The 24,156-nt window shown below is 38.1% G+C and overlaps 3 protein-coding genes across 3 annotated transcripts; all 3 read right to left on the reverse strand.

The window, feature by feature from the left end:
- Window positions 1–7,218: 7,218 nt before the first annotated feature.
- Window positions 7,219–8,578, reverse strand: PCOAH_00001710 (KIR protein; the record flags this gene model as incomplete). The annotated part of the gene is made up of 2 exons (XM_020056988.1): window positions 7,219–8,400; window positions 8,561–8,578. The coding sequence occupies 2 exons, from the start codon at window positions 8,576–8,578 to the stop codon at window positions 7,219–7,221; spliced, it is 1,200 nt and encodes a 399-aa protein (XP_019912531.1).
- A 4,297-nt stretch (window positions 8,579–12,875) lies between these two features.
- PCOAH_00001720 (SICA antigen) lies at window positions 12,876–15,780 on the reverse strand (the record flags this gene model as incomplete). Its single annotated transcript, XM_020056989.1, has 4 exons — window positions 12,876–13,397; window positions 13,725–14,203; window positions 14,519–14,569; window positions 14,724–15,780. 4 exons carry the CDS (start codon window positions 15,778–15,780, stop codon window positions 12,876–12,878), a joined length of 2,109 nt encoding a protein of 702 aa, XP_019912553.1.
- Window positions 15,781–19,578: 3,798 nt separating this feature from the next.
- PCOAH_00001730 (KIR protein) lies at window positions 19,579–21,750 on the reverse strand (the record flags this gene model as incomplete). The annotated part of the gene is made up of 4 exons (XM_020056990.1): window positions 19,579–19,763; window positions 20,043–20,351; window positions 20,788–21,574; window positions 21,739–21,750. Coding segments are annotated over 4 exons (1,110 nt in total).
- Between the last annotated feature and the right edge of the window lie 2,406 nt (window positions 21,751–24,156).

Genomic DNA, 24,156 nt, shown 5'->3' on the forward strand with positions numbered 1-24,156 from the left:
GTCTGCGTTCCCTTACTAAGGTATATTCATGTGGACCATCTCCATGGTCCTCCACATGAGCAAGGAGTGGTTCTTCCAAGTGTGGAGGACCAGATACTTCATGAGATCTTCTGTGACGTTTTCTTCCTTTACCGAGGAAAAAATACTAACAAAAAGAAGGGAAGAAAAGGAAGAAGGAAAAGGGGGGGTAAGTAATTTTTAAGGTGCGATATGTTGCTCTTAAAACAAAAATTATCATTATAAGTGAAAATTTTACATCTAATACAGGATGTGTTATTTATTTTTCTTTCTTTCTTTTTTTTTTTTTTTTTCTCCTTAAAGGAAGTGACCTTCCTTACTACCACCCCTAACAATCTTCCCTCCTTCCACCTACCACCAACCTAACAACATTCCTCCCTTCCACCACCCTAACAACATTCCTCCCTTCCACCACCCTAACAACATTCCTTCCTTCAATTTTTTTTTTTTCTTTTTTTTTATTTTTCTCTTAAAAATTTTTTTTTCTTACCTTCCAAAGGAGATAAGTCATAACTGAAGTACCAAGCACGACAGGAGCAAGAGGGAGGTAAGGAAGGACGGGGTGGTCAATCTTGGCAGTATGTTTGGCAGGAGAAGCAGGAACCGCAGCTGCAGCAGGACTAACAGCCCCTGCGACACCTGCACCTGGGACACCCACACCAGGTACTACAGCACCTGCACCCGGTACCAAGCCACCCTGACTACCACCAGGAAGACTAGTTGGAACACCATGGACACCACCTAAGGACTCTGCTGTACTGCCAGAACCGGAAGAACCTGGATTCCAGGTTCCAGTAGAAGCTGGTCCAGAGGATCCGGGTTTCCAGGTTCCAGTACTACCTGGACCGGAAGAACCAGGAGACTGGTGTCCAGTACTACCTGGACCAGAAGAACCTGGATTCCATGTTCCCGTAGAACCGGAGGCGGAAGAACCTGGGTTCCAGGTTCCAGTGGAACCGGTACCACCTCCTCCACCTAAGAAGTAAGAAAAAAGGGTAGTTTAAATAATATCGAAGGTCGCAGAAAGTGACATGTTGCGTGCACCCTTTCCGGGTGCACACACTTCTTTATTTTATTTTTTACTTTTTAAATTTTTTTAATTTTTTCACTTTTTTATTTTTTTACACTTCTTTCACTTTGTAATTTTTTTTACGCGTCCTAATTTTTGATGCCTCTTTATAAATGCACACATTTTTAAAGAATGTTCATTTTTTTTTATTATCGTTATTACCTGGACCCTGAGGTGCCTGAGGTGCCTGAGGTTGCTGAGCACCTGCTGAGGGAGTTTGGGTGTCTGTTCCGGTACTTGGAGTTTGGGAGCCTGAATGTGTAGGACCTGAAGTGTAGGAAGGAAAGGGTAAGATTCAGGTTTCAGTGTGGTCAAATATTGTTGGACCCCAAATGTTGTAGATGTACCCTTGTGTGTACTATGGTGAACATTGTTATGGTCAACATTTCGTCCCCCTGGATTTTTACCTGCAATTATGGTGTCCACGGGTCCCGGGTCACTCCTAGTAGGGGAAGAGACCTCTGTTACTTCAACCTTGACAGATGTAACAGGGGTACCTGCAAAAGTGGTGTCATCATCTTCTGTGGGTTCATCAGTTCCAGGAGGTTTATACTCCGTAGAAAGTTCAAGTATAGAATCTGGATCAAAGGAAGATTCTAGACTATTACCTGCTTCTCCTTTATTAGGATCCTGTGGCTGAGCTTCCTTTCCATCTTTGTGTTCCGTCTTGACTAATTTCCGTAATTCCTTTGATCTTCCTAATTTCAATAGGTCTACAATTCTTCCATTAGAGCAAGTTCCACTTTGTTTCGAGTTTTCCTTTTGCTGTTCTTCCGGTTTACGCGTCATCCATGCTACTATACTATGAAACCCTCTAATGCCTGTACTCGCCACCTTCGCTTTATCGAACCATTCTTGTATTTGTTTCCCAAATAACTGTTCCACCACTTCTATATCTTCCACTTTGACCCAATCACATATACTACTCATATCCGTCTTGTTAAATTTACTCTTTACTTCTCCCATAGTATTCGAAATAACTTTCATAACTTCGTGTGCATTACATTTATTCCGCAGTGTTCTTAACATAACATCATTGCCTACTACACACTTTAAGTACATCTTCCAATCTTCCTTTTCTTCCCTTTCATCCTTCCAATTTTTTTTCACTCTGTCCCATCCTTCCATCCAATATTGTACTTTCACTATAGATTTACATATATTTACGGCCTGATTCCTGTTTCCTCCTCCTTTCCCTGTTATTGGTCCGCATATGTCCGCTATTTTAGTCGGCCGTCCTTCATCCATTCCCATATAATCCCATAATTCCTTCAACAATTTCTCTACTTCTTCTCCTCCTGCACCCTTTATTTTCTCCTGAAAAGGAAAGGAAGGAAAGAAATATACATATGAACTTATAGATTTATCCTTCTTCCTTCCCTCATATATATGTGCCCCCCTTAATGGACTGTATTTTTCTTTTGTTTCCTTTCATCCTTCCTTTTTTTCCTTCCTTATTTTTTCTTCCTTATTTTTTCTTCCTTATTTTTTCTTCCTTCTTTTTCTTTCTTTTTTTTTTCCATGCACCCTTTCCAGGGTGCACCTTGAGGGTTCCCCCCTTGTCCAGTTCACCCAGTTTCCTGTTCGACCGGGGTTGTCCGGTTTCCTTCCTCCACTTGTCCGGTTCCTCCTTGTTCGCTTTTCTTCCCCCCTTGTTCGGTTTTCTTCCCTCCTTGTTCCTGTTTCCTTTCTCCCTTCCTGGTTATCCCCTTGTCCAGATTGTCCCCCTGTCCGGTTCTCTTCCTCCCTTGTTGGTTTCTCCTTTTTCTCGGGTTCACCCTAGTCTGGTTTCTTCACTTCGTCCGCTTAACTTCCCTTGTCGGGTTGGACCCCTTGTCCGGTTTACGCAGTTTCGTATTCGCCTGTCTGCAAGGAGTTTTTCCTCTACAAACCCTTTTCCCCTCTAAACAACAGGCCATATAGTTGTTCAAATAACCTGAAACGTATCTTATTCTCACATCCTGAACCCTAAAACGTAAACCCTCAACCGCGATCCCTAAGCCAAGAACCCTAAACACTAAATCCTAAACCCTGAACGCTAAAACCTGAACCTTGAAACCTGAACGCTCAACCCTGAACACTAAACAAAAACACACGAAAACTAAACCCTAAAACCTAAAACGTGAAGCCCTAAAACTTAAACCCTAAACCCTGAAACATAAAACCTAAACCCTGAAACCTGAATCCTAAAACATAAATCCTGAAACACAAAAAAAACTAAATCCTAAAACCTAAACCGTAAACCCTGAAACCCAAAACCCAAATCTTGAATCCTAAAACACTAAAGCCCGAACCTAAGCCCTAAATCCTGAAACCCCTTAACCCTAAACTCTAAGGCCTGAACCCTGAACCCAAATCTCTAAACCATAAACGCCAAAAAACCCTAAAACCTAAATTCTAAACCCTGAAACCTAAAAATCTAAACCCTGAAACATAAAAATCTAAAACCTAAAAACTAAAAGCTAAAGACTAAACCCTGACCCCTGAACCTTAAACAATGAAAACTGAACACCAAAACCCACAACTCTAAACCCTGAACTCTAAATCCTGAACACTAAACACTGAACTCTAAACGCTGAACTCTAAACCCTACACACCCAAACCCTAAATCCTAAATCCTAAACAATTAAAACCTAAAAATTAATCCCTAAAACCTAAGGAACTAAACTCTCAAACCTAAAAATCTAAACCCTGAAACCTAAAAATCTAAACTTTGAAACATAAAAATCTAAACCCTAAAAACTAAAACCTGAACCCTAAAACCTGAATCCTAAATCTTGAACCATAAACCCTAAAATCTTAAGCCCAAAAACCCTGAACCCTAATCCCTGAACCTTTAACCCAGAACCCTAAAACCTCAACCTAAACCCTGAACTCTAAACCCTGAACTCTAAACCCTGAACTCTAAACCCTGTACTCTAAACCCTGTACTCTAAACCCTGAACTCTAATCCCTGAACCTTAAACCCTGAACCCTCTATTCCTTCCTTCTTTCTTTCCTTTCATTCTTCTTCCCTCTTTCTTCCTTCCTTCCCTTCCTTCATTCATTCTCTTCCTTTTCCACTCTCCTTTCCTTTAATACATGATCATATATGCTTCCTCTAATTTTACCCTTTCCAAAATATTATAATATTGCTTACCGAACTTTCCTTCCCTGGTTCCAACTTCCCGCTCTTCTTTAATTCTTTCTCATGCTGGTTCCATGCACTCTTCAGGTGATTCCTTTTTTCTTGTACTTCCGCAGTTAGTTCGGATGGGCATTGATCAGATTGTTCTGCTTGAGGAGGAGTAAATTCTTGATTTGTGGAGGAGGTTACAGGTCCTGGTGCTTGGGATTGGGGTGGTTGGGAGGCTGGGCTCTTTACTGTTGCTGCAACAGCTGTCTTCGCTGGAGCAGCTGCTGCTTTCTTCTCTTCCTGTACTTTCTCCTGAATTTTACTTTCCAGTTTATTCCTCATTTCTTCTTCACTATCTTCCGGATTCATTTTTTCCAATATATCGCTCGCACCCTTCTGTGACACATAATTCTTCTCTTCCACTATTTTCTGTATTTCTTGTACTTTCTTCTCTTCCGCATCCTCCCTATTTTTGTCTGCTTCTTTCACCACTTCCTTTCTGCTCTGTTTATCTACCCTAACTTGTCCACAAAATTCCCCCTGCCGTTTTATATCGTCATAGTTCCTTACTTTCGTCCTATTTTTCCAACCTTCCGTATTTATCCAGTCTATTATGGTTTTACTAATTAGTTTTCCTCCTATTTGTGCACTCTGCAAACTGAACTCACTGCACTTCTTATCCGTCATTTCCATTCCTTGCCCAAGTGTCCACACTTTTACCATTTCTGATATATGCTCAAGCACTTTATTAAACCGACAATTATTCCCATATAACTCTATTAACACTGTTGTTCCAACTAGGCACCTAAAATAGGTAGCCACTGCACCCTCACCTTTAACCTTGTCCCTTACTGTTAGGTTCTGCGTTAATCCATTTGTGTACAACATTACAGCTGCCATATTCCTACACAATTCTTTTTCTTCTTTATCCCATGGAATTATATTTTCCCCATTTTTCTTCATCCCCGTAGCACAGAGAGTCTTCACCATATCTTGCTCACCCCGAAGAGTATTCATAAGGTTATCAAACATTTCCTTCATGCCTTTCCATATTTCCGCCTACGAATCATATAATAATGAAGCGTGTACACACATATGCTCCTTTCGTACTTATTCCATTTTGTCTTTATATATATGTGCGCCTTTATATTTGTTCTCCCCGGTTTTAAATTTTATTCTCTTACATCAACGATACTATTCATATGTGGATGCTTCCTTCTGTCCTCATGCCACCTATTCACCAATTGCCTTATAATTTTAGTCATTGTGCCTTGAATATTATAAATTAATCCCTCACTAACCCTCAGGCGATAACGTTAGTATGGAGTACCACCCATTACATTCCATTCCATTCATTCTACTTATATTTATATTATTTCAGTTATTTGCCCTTTTTTAATTAGTTAATTATGTACATTCCTTCAAATAAAAAAAGAAGGAACATCCCATCACACTATTTCTTCCTCCTTAATCTTTTCCTTCTTCTACCTTCTCCAATTTTTACTTCATTTCCTTTTCTTTTCTTCCCTAATTTTTACTTCATTTCTTTTTTCTTATTTTTTTTTTTTATTTCTTTTCCGTTAATTTTTTCTCTATTCTTAAAAAAAAAGGAATAACCTTCGCTTTCCTTTCCTATACGTCCCCTACCTGTGTACCCCCTTTTTGTGTTCTTCCAAAGAAGAGAAAATTTTTTTGCATGCAACCTAATTCATTGCCTCCTTTTCTCTTAAAAGGGTAAAAAAAAGAAGGAAAGAAAGGAAATAATCTTTCCTTCCTTTATAAACTTTTTGCGTTCCTTTTAAGAAGCAAAGAATAGGAAGAAGAGGAAGGAATTACGCACCTTCCTCCCTTCTTCTTCTAAATTTTCTTCTTCCTTTTCTCAAAAGAAATAACTTCCCTTTTTTTCCTTATACATTACATTCTTCTAAAAAGAAAGAAGAAGCGAGGAGGAAAGGAATGGAATTATGCACCTAACTTCCTTCGTTTTTATTCCATTTTTTTTTTTTTTTTTATATTAATACCATTCTTCTTTTTTTTTTTTCCTTTCCTTTAATTCTTTTCTTTTCTTTCTTAAAATTTTTCTTTTTTTTTTTCTTTTAAAAAAAAAGATGAATAATCATTTCTTTTTTTCTTAACTTCCTATGCATTGTATTTCTTCTAAAGAAAAAAAAAACAGAAAAAGCAAAGAAAGCAAAAAAGAAAAAAGAACTAGAACAACAAAAAAAGAGGCATCTCTATCATCATTCTATTTTTCTTTCTTTTTCTTTTTGTTTTTTTAAGAACAATATAAAAAGAAAAATATTAGAACTTCTTTTTTTTTTCTTTGGAGGAACGATAAAAGAAGGAAAAGTAAAAAAAAAGAAAGAAAGTAGAGCATGTTGGTGGTAAAGTAGGTTCTTCCTTCTTCTTCTCCTTCTTCTTTTCTTTAGATGAATTGTAAAAGAAGTGTATATAAGGAAAAAGAGAGGAAAGGGAAGGAACAGAATGAAGGGAAGTTTGCTTTCCTTCTTTTCTCTCTTCTCTTTTTTTAGAGGAAGAATGCAAGGGTATATAGGAAAATTTTTTTCCTTTTTTTTATTATTTGTTTCTTCCTTTAAAAAGGGAGAGCGAGGAAGAAGGAACTGAAAAAAGAAGGGAAAGAGAGGGGACGGGAACTTATCTAATATAGGGGACAGAATATAACGTAGTAGAATCGCCCGTGGTGGAAATTGTAGTAGCATATTCGGTAGAAGAGTCGTCGTCCGGGAACCTGTTCAATCCATTCCTAATGGCGGACCTCCTTCCCCTTTTGTTGCATCTACTGCTTCTATTGCTTCCAAAAAGGTTACGTATGTTAGGAAAGAATGAAGTGTACTGTAAAAGAAGAAAGGAGGAAAGAAAGAAAGAGAAGAGTGTTCACGCGCGTGTACCGTATATATATAGAGGGAGAGAGCGTGCACAGCTTACGCTTCTTCCTTCCTTCCTCATTTATTTATTTTTTTTCATAAGAGTTAGTGGTCATGACCGCCCCCCTCCCTTAGGTTTCCTTACACCCCCCCCTTATAATGGTAATTATGTACTCATAGTTATGTATACTTACTTTATAAAGAAAGTAGGCAAATGTTGGTAGTCCTACTCCTGCTATTCCTAATACGGATGAGATAGCAGTAGCGGGAAGTGTTGTATTTCCTGTAGTGTCTGTACTGGGTACAAGAAGTTGTTGCGTGGCCTTTAAATCAGTATCCCCATGCTGCCGTTCTAAAGTCTGCAGAGAAACTGTCTCATCAGAAGACTGCAGACCAGCCTGAGCCAACAAAGGAACTGCATGGGATCCAGGGACTTTCAGCACCGTTGTCTGTTCCTCAGGGAGCTTCTCAGACTCTGCAACTTCCTGTCTATGTTGGTGACCATCTTCAGTGCGCTGTGGCACATCCTCTGAAGTTAGTTCACGTTCCACTTCAGGTTCCGATTCGGGGTCTGTGTCCTTCACTTTAGTACATGTTAATTGTGATGGTTGGGTCAGTTTGGACAGATCCGTTTCACAATAATATTCTTTTATTTTATTGAACCAGGAACAATAGGGATCAGCCTTACCCTCACCTTCCTTGGGTTGCCCCTTTCCTCCCACTTTGCAATATTCCCCTAGAGCGTCACATGCATTAGTAAGTTCCGCCTTGTACGTTGCCCAGTCTGCGTCACGTGTAAGGTCATTTACTTGCTGCAAATACTGTTTTACATAATCACAATCGTAATAATGTTCGAATACTCTTTTCCTATGCGTGAAAATTCCCTCGCTACGGTCCAAGTGGTTTTCGCCGTTTTCAACATCGTTGTATTCAACACTGCACTTATAATCCTTGTGGGTAGCATTATCTAGCGTACCGTAAATTTCATCCAAGACTTCTGATATTTTGTGTCCCCCATCAATGATCAGGATATATTTACCCAACCAGTGATAAAGGGCTTGGCAGGGTGCTTCTTTTAAGTGCGATTTTCCGCTGTCGGCCATATATTCCTTTTTTTTTTTACATGCATAACAATAAGCTCCCATGAAATTCCCCGCCAAAGAAGTAAGTCCGGAGTATCCTCCTAATGCACTATCTAGTGTACTCTTCAGTTGATCGGTCGTGCCACTAGTGGGGGTACATACAGTCTCATAAGAATCCACGAATTTACCATAGAAGTCTGTATATGAAGGTAAGTTCGTCAAATCCACCTTCTATGAAGGAAGTAGTTGTTGGTAAAGGAAGGAAGGGTGTGCATTATGTACTCCATATATACATATAAGATGTTGGACGCACATATGTTCAATTAGGAACTTTCAATAAGGAGGATAATATTTTTTTTTTTCCAGTGCTCCCTTCTTTTTCATTCCTTACCTGTCCTGGCGGTGCCATTTTTCCCTTTTAATTATATATTCTTCTTCTGTATATATAACGAACAAACACACTCCTCCTCCCTTCCTCCACTGAGTGAGAAACTCCTTCCTCTAAGTGTGACAAGCAAGCACACTTCCTCCCCTTTTTTTTACTGTGTTAAGGAGGACGAAAAACTTGTTTACTTCCCTCTACACACATATATATATTTATATATAAAACATGTGCGTGTACAGGCAGCACAGCACTACCCCTTTTCACACCCACCACATTCCCTTCCTACATTCCTTAGACCCTTCCTTTCCTTCCTTTTAGATTCGTTCACTACAGTATGATATGATAGTTGTCCTTATCGCTATTCTTTGAGGACATGGTAGAACATTAAACTATTATTATTATGTATATTATATGCACGCATGTTTCCCTATTACACTGTTCATGAACGCACACTTTCCTTCATTATGTACATATATAGAAGGGAAAGGGGCTTGCGCAACTGCCTTTCTTCTTTAGGCAAAAATTTTCAGAATATGCTACTCTATGTTCTATTTTCATTCTTAAATGGAAAGGGGGTGTTATGGTTGTTCGGTGGTAGGTGGGTTGTTAGATCATTAAAGTTTTGTTAGATCACATATATATATTGTGTGGTGCAGTACACAATTCATATATGCATATGTGCAGTTCATATATTGTATGCGGTTCATCCTATATATGTGCAGCAGAGAACACCTTCCTTTCTCCTCTTCCTTCCACCTACCACCAAACAACCTTCCATCAACCTACCATACGGGGGGTAATGTGTGTACATATTATTCGTACTCATCGGAAGAAGCTTAATTTATTGGATAAAAATTAACTACACATGACACAGAGAAGGAAGGGAATGGGGGATCTGTACTAAGTTGTGCACATATATACATATATCAGCAACCGTGTTTATATACATTACGCACCCCCTTTTATATAGTAGTGCTGCGCTTCTGTCACACTTTCTCCCATACATGGTAGGGGGGGAGGTGCGCATACTCCTTTTTTCTGCTTATCGTTGATTAGTGCGAGTGTAATTACTTTTTCCTGCCCCCCTTTCACACATGGTTGCCTGGTAAATAGGGACGCCCTCCCTCCACTATACTTCCCTTAGCGAGCTCTAATTTATACTCTACCAACAGTTCCTATTAGCTGCATGCAATGTGTTCCTCAGTCACCCTTTTCACCTCCTCCTTAGACCCTCCCTCAATACACACTATACCTTACATGTTAATGCACCCTTCTCTTTCTTTTTTCTCTCTTTTTTTTCATTCTCTCTTTTTCTCCTTCAATAACTACCTTATTCTCTTTCAATTTTCTTTTTCTTTTTTTATACACCCTTCGGGTGTACTCCCCCCCCCCCCCCCTGGGGTGGCTAAAGTAGCAGGCCATATTGCTGTTCCTTAACCAAGAAAGACCCTACACCTACACCCTTAACCTTTCATTCTAACACCCCTAACAACCTTCCTTCCACCAACCACCCCTAACAACATTCCCTTCCACCAACCACCCCTAACAACATTCCCTTCCACCAACCACCCCTAACAACATTCCCTTCCACCAACCACCCCTAACACAATCTTCCTTCCACCTACCACATAACAACCCTTCCTTCCACCTACCACATAACAACCCTTCCTTCCACCACCCCTAACAACCTTCCCTTCCACCCCTAAGATCCCTTTCTTCCACCCCCAAGACCCTTCCTTCTAACACCCCTAACCCTTCCTTCCTTAGACCTCCTTCTAACCCACTCCTTAGACCTCCCTTTCCTTCCTTAAGCCCTTTCCTTCCTTAGACATCCTTCCTTCTTTTTTTCCTTTCCTTCCTTTCTTCCTCTTATATATTTTTTTTTTTCTTTTAATACACCCTTCGGGTGTACGCCCCCCCCCTGGGGCGGCTAAAGTAGCAGGCCATATTATGGGACATTAACCTAGAAACCCTTAGGTTACACACCCTTAGCCCTTCCTTCTAAAACCCCTAACAACCTTCCTTCCACCACCTTAACCACTGTCCTTACTTCCACCCTAACAGCCTTAACCCTTCATTTTAACAACCCTAAAACATCATTTCAATAGGTCTCACACTCTTTCATTCTACCACTCCTAACAACTTTCCTTCCCTTAGACTCCTTTCCTTAGGCCCCCTCCTTAGATCGTTCCTTCCACCCCTAACGACCTTCCTTACATCCTAAGAACCTTTATTCCACCCACCTAACAACTTTCCTTCCTTAGACCCTCCTTCCTTCCTCCCCTTTTCCTTCCATAGACCTCCTTTCCTTCCCTCCTAAGACCCTCTTTTCCTTCCTTCCTAAGACCCTCCTTTCCTTCCTCCTTAGACCCTCCTTCCTTCCCCCCTAAGACACCTTCTTTCCACCACCCCTAACAACCCTCCTTCCACCTACCACCCTTAATAACCTTCCTTCCACCTACCACCCCTAACAATCTTCCTCCTCCCCTTCCTTAGACCTCCCTTTCCTTCCTTAGATCTTATTCCTCTAACATTAGACCCTCCTTCATTTTGACCCCCCTCCTTCCTTAGACCTTTCCGTCATTAGACCCTCCTTCATTTTGACCCCCTTCCTTCCTTAGACCCTCTTTCCTTTCCTTACTTCCTTAATTATTTTGTGGGGGGACGCGCCCCCTCAAACCAGACACGTAAAACAAAGCTGCTTAGTGGGAAAGCAAACCCCCACTCTTTTTCCGGAAGGGAAACCAACGAAAAATGGATTCCCTCTCCTTCAACAGAGAGAGACGCACATATTATTGGATTGCACTCCCCTCCCTGTCCTTAATCCACCAAAGTGTGACCTCCCCCTTTGAGGGAAGCTCAGTCCCCACTTTGTTCCGCACAAAAAAAGTGGATAATGAAATTCTAGTTGCAAAAGTTCAAATAAAAATGTTTAAAGGAAATTGCGCACAGGAAGTTGAATGAAATTCGAATTCTAGTTGCTAAAGTCCAAATATAAAAATTTTAAGGGAGGTTACGCACAAAATTGAACCAACTTTGAATTATATTGTCCAAATGAAATTTTTAAGGAGGAAGCATAAAATAGGTGGAATTCGAATTGCACGGTGCAAAAAAAAAAAAAATGCACGTGTTGCACAACCTATAAAAGTACATATACTTTATACCAAAATGTCCAAAAAATGGCAGATATATCCGAAAAAAAATGCATGGTTTGCAACACAAATTGGTTCTACAAGCCTTTATCAAAATAGTGCCCCTTCCATGGCAATGTACATTTTATACAATTCTTGTACAATTTCTCGCCTGCACTCATCTTTTTTGATTAGTGTGCAAAGTACGTTTATTTCCATTTGCCTCTATTTGTTTTGCCGAAACTTTCATTCTTTACTTTAATTCATTCGCGCGCAGAGAATGAATGAACCATTGCGCTGCGTTCGTTCACCTTATATTATTAATAAAATTTATATGTGCGAGCTTTGTGTTTAAGCTCATTGTACAACAAAAGAGCAAACTAAAAATGCAGAATAAAAAAAGGGGGGTATGAATACAAGATTGGATATAATATACTCTGCGCAGTGTTGTACGTATTTATTTTATGGAATAAACGAAAAAAAAAAAGTAGGCCCTCCTTTTTCTTGACAATTTTTTTTTTGGCAATTTTTTCTGTAACAAATTTATTGGGGCATTTTTTGGACAATTTTTTTTTTTTTTGCAATTTTTTCTGTGTGACAAAATTTATTTTAGTGCATTTTTTGGACAATTTTTTTTTGAAAAATATTGTACTTTAATTCGAATATAAACAGAAAGAGAAAGAACGCAGCTTTCCCCTTTCTCTTCTGTGAAGAACATTGTGTAATTTTGCACTTTTTATATGAACTGTGCATCTAACAGATGTGTAATATACGAAGGAGGGGGCGAAAACGTTCGCGGGAACCCTTCGCGCACAATTTTTGAAACACACTTTTCAAATGTCCATAATTGAATCGTAGAAAGAAAGAAAAAAAATTATTAAGATTAAAAAAATTACAAAGACAAAAATTTGTAACAAAAAAATTTAATGAACATATTTTGGATCTTGGCTGGAAGAAACTTCCCAACAAATTAATGAACTGAAAGAAAACTTTTTTTTTTCACTTATATTAATTACACATGAATTTAAACAATTTAACACAAAAAAAAAAAAAAAAAAAAAAATATTTACTACACCCTAAACCCGGAATCTGCACTTTGGAACCTGTTCCTTAGGAACATCTTGCTGAGAAACATTTTCCATAGGAAGGTCATCCTTAGGAAAAAAGTCTTCCTCCCTAATCCCGGAATTTTAACTTGGAAACTGCTCCTTAGGAACAAAGTCTTCCTCCTTGAAACAGGAATCTGGACTTGGAACCTGTTCCGTAAGAACATTAACCCTAAACCCGGAATCTGAACTTGGAACCTGTTCCGTAGGGACATTAACCCCAGGAACCTCTTCCTTTGGAACATTTTCTTCTTTTATAAATTCGCTTCCCATGAATTCTTGAACCAAAATTTCAAAAAAGTCTTTCTTCTTCGAATGCAGGTCCCCTTTTTGACATTCGTCTAAGACTTCTAAATGAATATCAATAATCGTACGGTGACCGACACCACGGCGACCCACAGGGCGATAAACGCCCTGTTTTTTGGGCCTCTTCGTTCTTCCCGTTGGAAGAGATCTTGGTTGTCTGCATTCCTTTACTAAGGTATATTCATGTGGACCATCATCCTGATCGTCCACACGATCAAGGAGTTGTTCTTCTAAAGAACGAAGACCAGATACTTGAGGAACTCTTCTGTAACGTTTTCTTTTTTTATCAAGGAAAAAATACTAAAAAAAAGAAGGGAAGAAAGGAAGAAAGAAAAGGGGGGGTAAGTAATTTTTAAAATGCGATATGTTGCTCTTAAAACAAGAATTATCATTATAATATAAGTGCAAATCTTACATCTAATACAGGATGTGTTATTTATTTTTCTTTCTTTCTTTTTTTTTTTTTTTTTTTTTCTCCTTAAAGGAAGTGACCTTCCTTACTACCACGCCTAACAACATTCCTTCCTTCCATCCACCCCTAAGTGCACCATCCTGCACACTTCCCTTCCTTCAATTTTTTTTTTTTCTTTTTTTTTTATTTTTCTCTTAAAAATTTTTTTTTCTTACCTTCCAGAGGAGATAACTCATAACAGAAGTACCAATTAGAACAGGAATGGTAGGAAGGTATGGGGTAAGGCGATCAGAAGGGTCGATTTTGTTAACAAATGGAACAGCTGTAGGTAGTGATACTCTTGTTGTTGTTATTGTTTTTGTTGCTGGTGTTGATATTGCTCTTGTTGATGCTCCTGATGCTGATCCTGTTTGTGGTTTGCTTGGAGGTGCTGAACCTTGTGGTTTATTACCACCTTGTTGTGGTGGTCCCTGTGGTTTGCCCGGTGGTGGTGGACCTGCGTCTCCCTTAGAGCCGGTACCGGAAGAACCTGGATTCCAGGTTCCCGTACTGCCGGTACCCGAAGAACCTGGGTTCCACGTTCCAGTACTACCAGGACCAGAGGAACCAGGTTTCCAAGTTCCTGTGGAACCTGGTCCGGAGGAACCAGGAGACTGGTGTCCAGTACTACCAGGACCAGATACTCCAGGGGTACCTAAGAAGGAAGTGAAAAGTGTAGTTCCAGTATTATCAAAAGTAGCGACATCTTGAATATTATATGGACCCTTGTGCACACACTTCTTTATTTTATTTTTTATTTTCTAATTTTTTACACTTTTTCCTTTTTTATATTTTATATTTTTTAATTCTTTTATTTTGTAATTTTTTACGTCCCAATTTTTTTGCACTTTTTTTACACTTTTTTCACTTTGTAATTTTTTTTATTTTTTACTTTTTTAATTTTTTAAACCGTACACCGGAGTATACACGTAGACAGGAAGTGTTCACTTTTTTTTTTTATCATTATTACCTGGCGTCACTTGAGGAGTAGGTTGAGTAGGTTCTACGGAAGGTTGTATAGCTGCAGAAAAAAATAAGACAGGAAGTGAGGTGGAGGGGGGGGTTATGTAATATGTTATTAGGACCATGGCAAATATCAAGATGCTATATACATCCGCGCGCACTGTAATGTGCATTTTTCTGGGAGTGTTAATTCTTCTTTTTTTTATTTTTACCTGGAGAATGAGGTGCCTGGGGTTGCTGAGCACCAGGGCCGGAGGAACCTGGATTTTGAGTTGGATCAGTTGTTATACCTGTACCTGAAGTTGTGAGAACAGTGTTATCAGGATTTTCCAGTGTTACTGCAGTTCCATAATTTTTCAATATTCTCTGGATGAGTTCGTTCTCCTCATCCTTATCATTAAGACCCGTCTTTGCTCCTAAGGATTTGGCAGATGTACACCCTGCAGTTATATGGACACTACTGGGACCACCCTGAGTATTAGTTTTCTCAGCACTATCCTTACATGCACTTTCCTCATCATCCTTCTTACCTGGTTTAGTTGAGTGAGTTCCCTCCGTGCCAGGTTCTGCTGCTGCAGGTGCGAACTTCGGAGGATCCCTTGATGGTGCCGGTTTCTCATCTGGAGGGTCTATATTGACTAATTTCCGTAATTCCTTTGATCGACCTCCTTTCAATAGGTCTATAATTCTTCCATTAGAGCAATCTCCATTTTGTTGCTCTTCCTCCTTTCTTTTCTCCTCTTCTGTACACTCCATCCATGCCATTACTTCCGTCAGCTCGGTAATACCACCGTCCTTCTTTTTTTCTTTCTTTAACCAATTTTCTACTGTTTCTCTGATTAACCCTTCTTCACTTGTTATATCTGTCGTTTTAACCCAGGCGCATTCCATCCCAGCATCCTTCTTCGGAAACTTTGCTGCTTTTCCTTCCATCGAACTTGCTATGACATCTATAATTTTCTGAGCTCCACACTTATTCCCTAAAATTCTTAATATAACTCTATTCCCTATTATACACTTTAGGTACTGCCTCCACCCATCCTCCTTTTTCCCTTTTTCGTATTTCCAGTCTTTATCATTCCTGTTCCTTCCTTCCATCCAATAGATTATTTTTACTAATCTTTTGCATATTCTTTTCATTTGATCTGTTTTGTTATTATCCGTTTTGTGCTGTAAACTTCCACATATTTGCGGTATATTTGTCCCCCGTTCCTTCATGTTCATATAATCCTTCAGTTCGTCTAACAGTCTATTCACATCATCCTCCATTTTTCTCTTAACTCCATCCTGAAAATAAAGGAAAGGAGGAAGAAATAGACATATAAAACATACAGATTTATTCTTATTCCTTCATACATGTAGTCCTAATGGAATGCTCCTCCCTTTTTCCATTATATATATTGTCTAAATTGTCTATTTCTTTAAATATATTCTTTTAATTGGTCCTTTTCCTTATTTTTATTTCTTTCCTTTTCATTTTTTTCCTTTTCTTCCTCCTTGTATGCACCGCTCCGGGTGAACATAGAGTGTTGCCCCTTCTCCAATTTCACCAACTTTCATATTAACCCAGATTCAGGTTTGTTCCCCTTGTCAGGTTTGTCCCCCTTGTCAGGTTTACCACCTGCTTGATTCGCCGCCATCCGAATAGTTTCTCCTAACAAGCAGGAGCCTCTCTAAAATTCGTCACAGTTTGGTTTGTCTACGATATTTCCCCTTTCAAAAACACCCTTCATTTCTTAAACATCAGGCCATAAATCCTGAACCCGAAACCAGAAATCCAATTCCTAAACCCCAAAAACATAAAAACGAAACTCCAAAACCCGAACCTTAAATCCTAAAACATAAATCCTAAACCCTAAATCCTAAACCTTAAATCCTAAACCCTAAACCCTGAAAAGTAAAACCTGAAACCTAAACCCTGAAAAGTAAACCCTGAAACCTAAACCCTGAAAAGTAAACCCTGAAACCTAAACCCTGAACCCTAAACCCTAAAATCTAAACACTAAACCCGAAAACTAAACAATGAACCCATAACCCTAAATCCTAAAACCCTAAACCATGATCCCTAAATCCTAGAATGTGAACACTAAAAGGTGCACCTTGAAAACCTATAAATAAAACCATAAACCCTCAACCCAAAATCCTAAACACTAATGACAAATTCCCCTTCCTTAGACCCTGAATCCTAAACTCTGAAGCTAAAACCCTGAATCCTAAAACATTGCCATGAACCCTAAACCCTAAACCCTCAAACGTAAATGATGAAGCCTAAAGCATAAACCCAGAACCCTAAACACTAAACCCTGAATCCTGAACCCTGAAACCGAAAACCTAAAATCTGATTAATAAAAACTAAACCCTGAACACCAAAACCTAAATCCTGAAACCTCAACCCTGAACCCTGAACCCTGAACCCTCAACCTTAAAACCAAAGTCTTGAACACTAAACCCGGAACCCAGAACCCCTAAACACTAAACCCTAAATCTTAAACACTAAACCTTGAATCCTAAACCCTGAACCCTAAACCCTGAATCCTAAAACCTAAACATTAAACCCTGGATCCTAAAAGCTGAAGCCTAAACCCTAAAACCCTGAAGCCTAAACCCTAAAACCCTGGAGCCTAAACCCTAAAACCCTGAACCCACTCTTTTTTTTTTTTTTTTTTTCTATTCCTTTATTTTAATTGATTCTTCTCTTTTTTGGTTTCAACTTTTTTATTTTTAGAATTATATTATTAGTATATATGGGTGCGTGCTTTGTCCTAATTCTTTTTTCTTCTCGTTTGAATATATAAGCCTATGTGTTCGGCCTTATTCTTTTTTCTTTTCCGCTTTTCTTTCCTTTTCTTCTTTTTGTTTTTTACTTAACCTTCCTTCTTTACTCCCTTAAACTTTCATTCTCCTTACACCTTAAACCTTCCTTCTCCTTACACCTTAAGCCTTCCTTTTTCCTTCCTCCTTAAACCTTCCTTCTTTACATGTTTTCTTCTTTTTCTTCTTTTTCTTTTAAAAAATATCATAACACTGCACACCGAACTTCTTCTTTACCTGGTCTAATTGTCCATTCGACGTCCACACTTTCTGCTTTTGTTCCTCCCATGCACTATTCAGTTGTGTCCTCATCTGTTCTCTCTTTTGTTCTATTTCCTGACTCGATCCAGAGGAGCATGGATCAGATGGTGCTTGAGGAGTATCTTCTTGCTTTGCAGGGGTGGTTACCGGTGATGATGCTTGGAGCTGGGGTGGTGGAGTCCCCTCGCCTGTGGTAAGGTCGCTTCTAGCAACACCCACCAAAGCTTGCTGATCCCTTTTTTCCTTTTCTCGCATATTTTTTTCAAACAGTTCCTTCAAATTTTTCTGTACCACTTGGTATACATTCTTCTCCCAATCTGCACTTCCCCCCTTTTTTTCTTCCTCTATCATTTTTAATGTATCCTCCAAATCCTTGTTATCCCACTTATCTCCATCCTTAACTAATTGGTCTAACTCATCTTTACTAACGCCAAATACTTTTCTCAAATTTTCCTCATTCTCCACTGTATTGGGGGACATGGACACTTGCCCCTTCTTCGGTGTGCTACATTTCGCCCCTTGCGTTTTCCTGGTCTCCAGATTAACTATACCCGCTTTCACATAAGTACTTTTCCCATCTTGTTTCTTTTGCTCTGCCCATTGTTCTATTTGCTTCCAAAGGAATTTTCCCCCAATACTCATATTCATAAAATCCAATCCTGCACATTTCTTATGGACATCCTGCATTGTACTCATACCTCCCCAGCCTTTTAAAGCATTTAAAACAGTTTCTGCAACTTTATGCCTACTACAGTGACCCCCCAACCATTTTATCATAATTATTCTTCCTACTATACATCTGAAATAGGAATCAATCTGCTCATGGCTTGGAGTACTTTTTATTCCTTGTATATTATGATACTCTGCTATTCTTATTCCATTAATGTATAATAATATTTTTACCATTGTTTTACATAATTCTTTGTCTTGGGTAGTGAAATTTTTCTTCTCCCCGTCTTCCACTTCTCCACTACATAGTTGGGCAATTAACGTCAAACCACTGTACACATTCTTCATGGCATCCTCAAATATTTGCTCCAAGTCATTCCATATTTTATCCTACAAATAGCACAATAGAAACATATGATTATGTATACACATTGCATATATAATACACGCCGTCCCTCATATATTCCATCATTCACATAGGAATATTCGACCTTTATATATTTACTTTTTCCTTTCAAAAACAATGAATATTACATAATCCCCTGAGGTCTTGTATTTTTTCACTTTTATCCATTCTACTAAAAACTCCGTAAAATACTTGAAGTCCTCCATGTTGACAACCTTCCTTTATTATTATATGATTCATTGTTATATTAAGGAATTATACATTACTAAGAATTTTATGAACTCATCAAGGGAAGATTTTTCCTGTTCTTTCTGTTTTTTCCTTCCTTCCCTGTCCACAGTTATTCCTTCTTCCTTACTTTGTTTTTACATCTGTGAACAAAAAAAAAAAGAAAAATTCTGCCACATGCGCCCTTTCCTATCTTCCTCTCTTTTTTTTTCTCCTTTAATCCTCTTTTCTTTTTTTTTTTTCTTCTAATATTAATTTTTTTTTGTTTTTTTTTTTCCTTTTTTAAAAATTTTTCTTTTCCTTTGAAAAAGAAAAAAATTTTCACTTCTCCTTCCTTTATGCATTGCACTTTCCTAAGAAGAAAAGAAAAAGAGAAAGAAAACACAACCATTGCCTCCTTCCTTTTCGTATACATTCTACCTATGTACTCCCCTTTTTTTTGCATTTTCTTTTATGCACTACATTCTTCCTATGGAAGAAAGAAGGAAGAAGGAGGGAAGGAATTACGTTCCTGCGTTCTTTTCTTCTTTTTTTTGTTTTATTTTTTTCCTTTTTCCCTTCCATTCCCTTTAAAAAATAAGAAGAACACATGGTAGAACTTGTTTGTTTGTTTGTTTTTTTAAAGAAAAATGAATAATTAAGAAAAAAAGAAAAGAAAAAATAAAATAAAGAAGGGTATTGAGTAAGGGAACTTATCTAATATAGGGGACAGAATATTCTGTAGAATTATCATCCTCCTCCTCCGTTAAGTCAGGTTCTGAATCTACTGTTGTTGCGTTGTATGCTGAGGAAGAATCATATTCATTCTCCTTATTTAACCTGCGTACTAATGAACTTCTTTTTCTTCTACTTTTATTATTGCTGCTCCTTCCTCCTCCTCCAAAGAAAGTGTTACGTAAGTCGGAAAATATAGAAGTATACTGAGAAAAAAAAGAAAAAAGATGAAAGAGAAAGGAGTTAAAATATGTGCTGAATGAATATATGTACATTACTGCTCGTTTTATACATTCATTTTAATTTAGCATTCCATTTTTTTTTTTTCTACATTCATTGTAACGTTCATTTTTTTTACATTTATTTTATGCATTCACTTTAACATTTATTATATGCACTCTTTTTTTACATAGACAGCAAATATTAATAAGTGTTATTATACATATTCCTGTGTTAGGTATACTTACCTTATATAGATAGAAAGCAAGTGCTGGTAATACTACTCCTGCAACGCCAGCAGCAGCACCGCCACCAATAGTGCTACTGTCCACTCCGGAAGAGGCAGAAGCAGATGGTAATTGTTGTTGTTGTTGTTTCTGCTGAAGCTGTAGTTGGCTACCACCCCCATCAGAACCTCCTCTTCCTTCATCACCAGAGACACCATCTACCACGGCGTCGCCAAGGTCGAAGTCGTCCCCGGCAGAAGGTTTTTTTGGTGTTGCGGTAGGCTTTTTTCCTTCCTTATCTGGAACTAAAAAATAAATAAAAAAAGAAGGTTTCAATGTAATCTTTTTTCATCTTTTTCTTTTTTTCCTTTTCTTTTTTTTTTCTTCTAATATTAATTTCTCTTTTTTTTTCCATCCCTCCTTAAGAAGGAACTTTCTCATTCCTTCCTTTTTTCTTCCCCTTTAAACTTCCTTTCTTTATTTTATTTTCCCCTTTAAACTTCCTTTCTTTCTTTTCTTTTCCTCTTTAAAATTCTTTCTTTTCCCCCTTTAAACCCTTAAGGTTACTTTAAAAGGTAAAGTAACTTTATTTAAGCTGTCTTTCCCTTATTTGATGTGTAGTTACTTTATTTAAGATGTCATCCCTTTTATTTTAAGATGTCGTTTCTTTTACTTTCAGATGTAGTTTTACACTACTTAAGGTGTGTATATATAGTTTTTTTCACTCTATAACATACATACCTGTACTAAGTGCTGGACCTGGTGGTCTAACTTCTGGTCCATGTGCTTCATGTTGTCCAGGTCCTGAAGATGCACTTAGGCGAGTTACTTCTTCCCCTGAGAGGGTTTCACTCGTTAAAGTATTTTCTGTATGTTGTTCTGTACAAGCGATTGCTTTAGGGCATGTTAATGGCTGTGGTGGCCCATATTCCTTCCCCTCCGGTTTTTTTTTTTTAAATTCGGTACAATATTTATCATTGCCAGTGGTTTCGCACTTTCCACTTAATGTTTTATATGTTGTTTGTGCTGTACATAAGGACTTCTTGTATTCTAAACTGCTGCAATATTTATTGCGCTCCTGTCCATTTTGTAATTTCCTATAGTTATAATAATAATCGAATAGTGTTTTGCCCTGCCCGAAACGTTCTTTGGTAATATCATCATACAAATTGGTGCACCCACATGTGCCCGCGGAACCTTCGAGTTTAGGGTAAATTTCCCTCATAACCATTGAGCGACGGTCTCCTAATTTATCTCCTAACCAAAAATAAAAGAAGCTATAACGGTCACTATTGGACAAAGAAACGAACTCCCCTTCCCCTGTGCTGTTACATGCTACACAGTAGTTCCTTACGATTCTGTCGGCCAAATTCCCATTATTAATATAATACCTTTTTAATAATTCTTCTACCTTCTGTTTTAAATTTCTATGGTTCTGCCAGTTCCCCCCAAGTACGCAACTTGTTCGCCCTACTCCTTTGTCTAATGCACCATACATTTTCTCTGAGGGTAATTTATTGGTGTCAGCCTGATAAAAGTAAAATGAACGAAGAATGGAGTATATATAAATGGGTGTTCTTATACATTCCTAATTTATAATTTACTGTACTATGCACAAATTACTATATATACATCATATATATAAATGTCCATGTTGTAAAGAAGGAAGGGATGGACCTTTAGTGTGTTTACCGGTTGAACCATTTTCTGTATATATTCCTTTCTACATAAGAAATTTCTAATGAAGTTCTTTTCTACTTATTCATGAAGGATTATACATATGTGTGTGAGATTTTTCACTTTATATATTCCAAGTTAGGGAGTTCCTCAGTGGGAGATGTATATATATATCAAACTTTTGTACTCTTCTTTTTTCTTAATTTTGTGCATTCCTTCACTTTCCAATTATGATTACACACACTACATACGTACGTGTTAAATCATTAGGAACATTTAATTAAGGTAAGAAAAAGAACGAGGATGAACGAACTGAAAATAGAGGAATAATAATAAAGGAAGGTTAAATTCTTTATACACCCTGTATCTATGCATTATATTTCTAAACTGTGTACGCCTGCTCGAAATATTCCATTATTATGTACACTTCTCTCTTATTATGTATATAAGCACATCTTTATTTTTCTATTTGACGAAAATTTAACCCATGTATTACATACTTTTATGCTTTATTGTTATGTTTAAAGGGGAGTTAATTGAAAAATTGTTAATACATGCACGTATTGCATAATTCAATCCAAAAAAAAAGGAGCACACTCTTCCCTATACCCTTTCTTCCTTTTCGGAATGTGCACATTCGTCTATATGCTCAGGGAAGAGTGCACATTTACAGAAGAAATAAGAGGAGTGCAATACAAATATATATACTCATTTTGTTCAGAAGTGAAAAAGGTATGTGTATACTCACAATACAAATAGAGAAAAGAAGTGTATAATGCAAAGATGCATATTATGCTCACATATTTTGTTCAAAAGTGAAAATTTTGTGTGCGCACATCCCATGTAGTGGTAGTAGTAGTTTATTGAGAAAGGGAAGCAGCTGCCCTTCACTTCCACCTTCCTCTCCTCTTCCTTCCATTCATGATCGGCTTGTTGTAACAATAATTTTCACTTTCCCTTCCCCCCTCTTTTGTTCCTTATACCTTTTTCTAATAAGTACACTATAAACAGTTTAAGCAGAATATATATATTATGCTATTTGTGTTTTTCTTCCTTATTTCCTTCAATCTATGCTATATTTCACAACTTACTTTATTCTTCCGTCCATCCTTCATCTGAGTGCACTACACATAGTTTATTTATATATACACAGAACGTTGTGCACATTAAGGGAGGGGGGAGTAGCTTCCCCCTTTTCTTACATTATTCCTTATGGATTAACGTGCCAGGTTTCTCCTATCCCTATCTGCCTTAAAAGGGGGGGGAATCTATTACAGCACATTCCTGCCGGAGGAGGTTTATTAGTCGGTCCCTCCTGATGAACACTTAGTGAATTGTCCCTTCAGAATAAAGTCCCTTATATGAACCTCATGAGCAGAATTAGTCCCCTTAGAAAATTTTCTACTACACTTTTTTTCCATGGAAATATGTAAATTATGTGTTCACATACTTTTAAAGAAATATCCTCCAAGAACTCGTATACTAATCTTTTCTTAGATGGTAAATATGAGGTTCCCATAAGGGAAGGGGCGAGAACATAATTCATGTGTAGGGCGGGGGGGTAGACACACACAGTACAATTATAAGGAATTTTCCTTTGGAAATGTCCAACATATATATATTGCAGTGGCTGCCATGGGTGCGTACAATAATTCATTAGAGTGTTTATGTTGAACTAGGAACATTATGTTCCTAGTGCGGAACATTGTCAGATGCACTCAAAGGGCATATGGTCCACATACCATGAGGAGGGTGGTATGTTGGCGGCAGGTGCATAGAACCACCCTGCTTTGTTCCTATAGGACACATTGCGCACGTCCTACAATATGTACACATTTATACAGTGCTATGGGCAATGCGCATATACACACAGTTAAGTAACAGTGCAGCTGCTCTGTAGAAACAATATAGTCATGTGCACTCCCCCCTGGTAGCAGAGACACATGCTCATATTGCTCCCTCCGAGTGTGAATTATATGTTGCACATGGGGAAAAGAGTGTGCTCATGGCACTTACGTACGTTCATAAATAATATAGCAGCAGGAAGAATATTCCTGCCTCCCGAAGCAATTGCTGTAGTAAAGGGGATCCCTCGTACATTGCACAAATCGACTGCTAAATGGTCTATATTAGTTATGTCCTAACGGAGGGGAGGGGCAATATAATTAGAAAGTATGGCATCATAAATTGAATTTTCCCCGCACACATTACTATAAAGGTATTCATATAAACAGTTCTATAGGATACATGTGACAGAATGAAAAAGGATAAATAGTTGTCAATGTGCATAATACTATCATACACGTGCGGAATGTACCACTTCGTTCGTGCAGAACACTAGTACGTTGAGCTTCTACTCCTATGAAATATTTTGTCCATAAATTTCCCCACAACTATGAGCAATATGAGGCAACATGCACAGATGTTCCTGTT

The sequence above is a fragment of the Plasmodium coatneyi genome, chromosome 1, assembly GCF_001680005.1.
Source record: "Plasmodium coatneyi strain Hackeri chromosome 1, complete sequence".
Classification (NCBI taxonomy): Eukaryota; Apicomplexa; class Aconoidasida; order Haemosporida; family Plasmodiidae; genus Plasmodium; species Plasmodium coatneyi.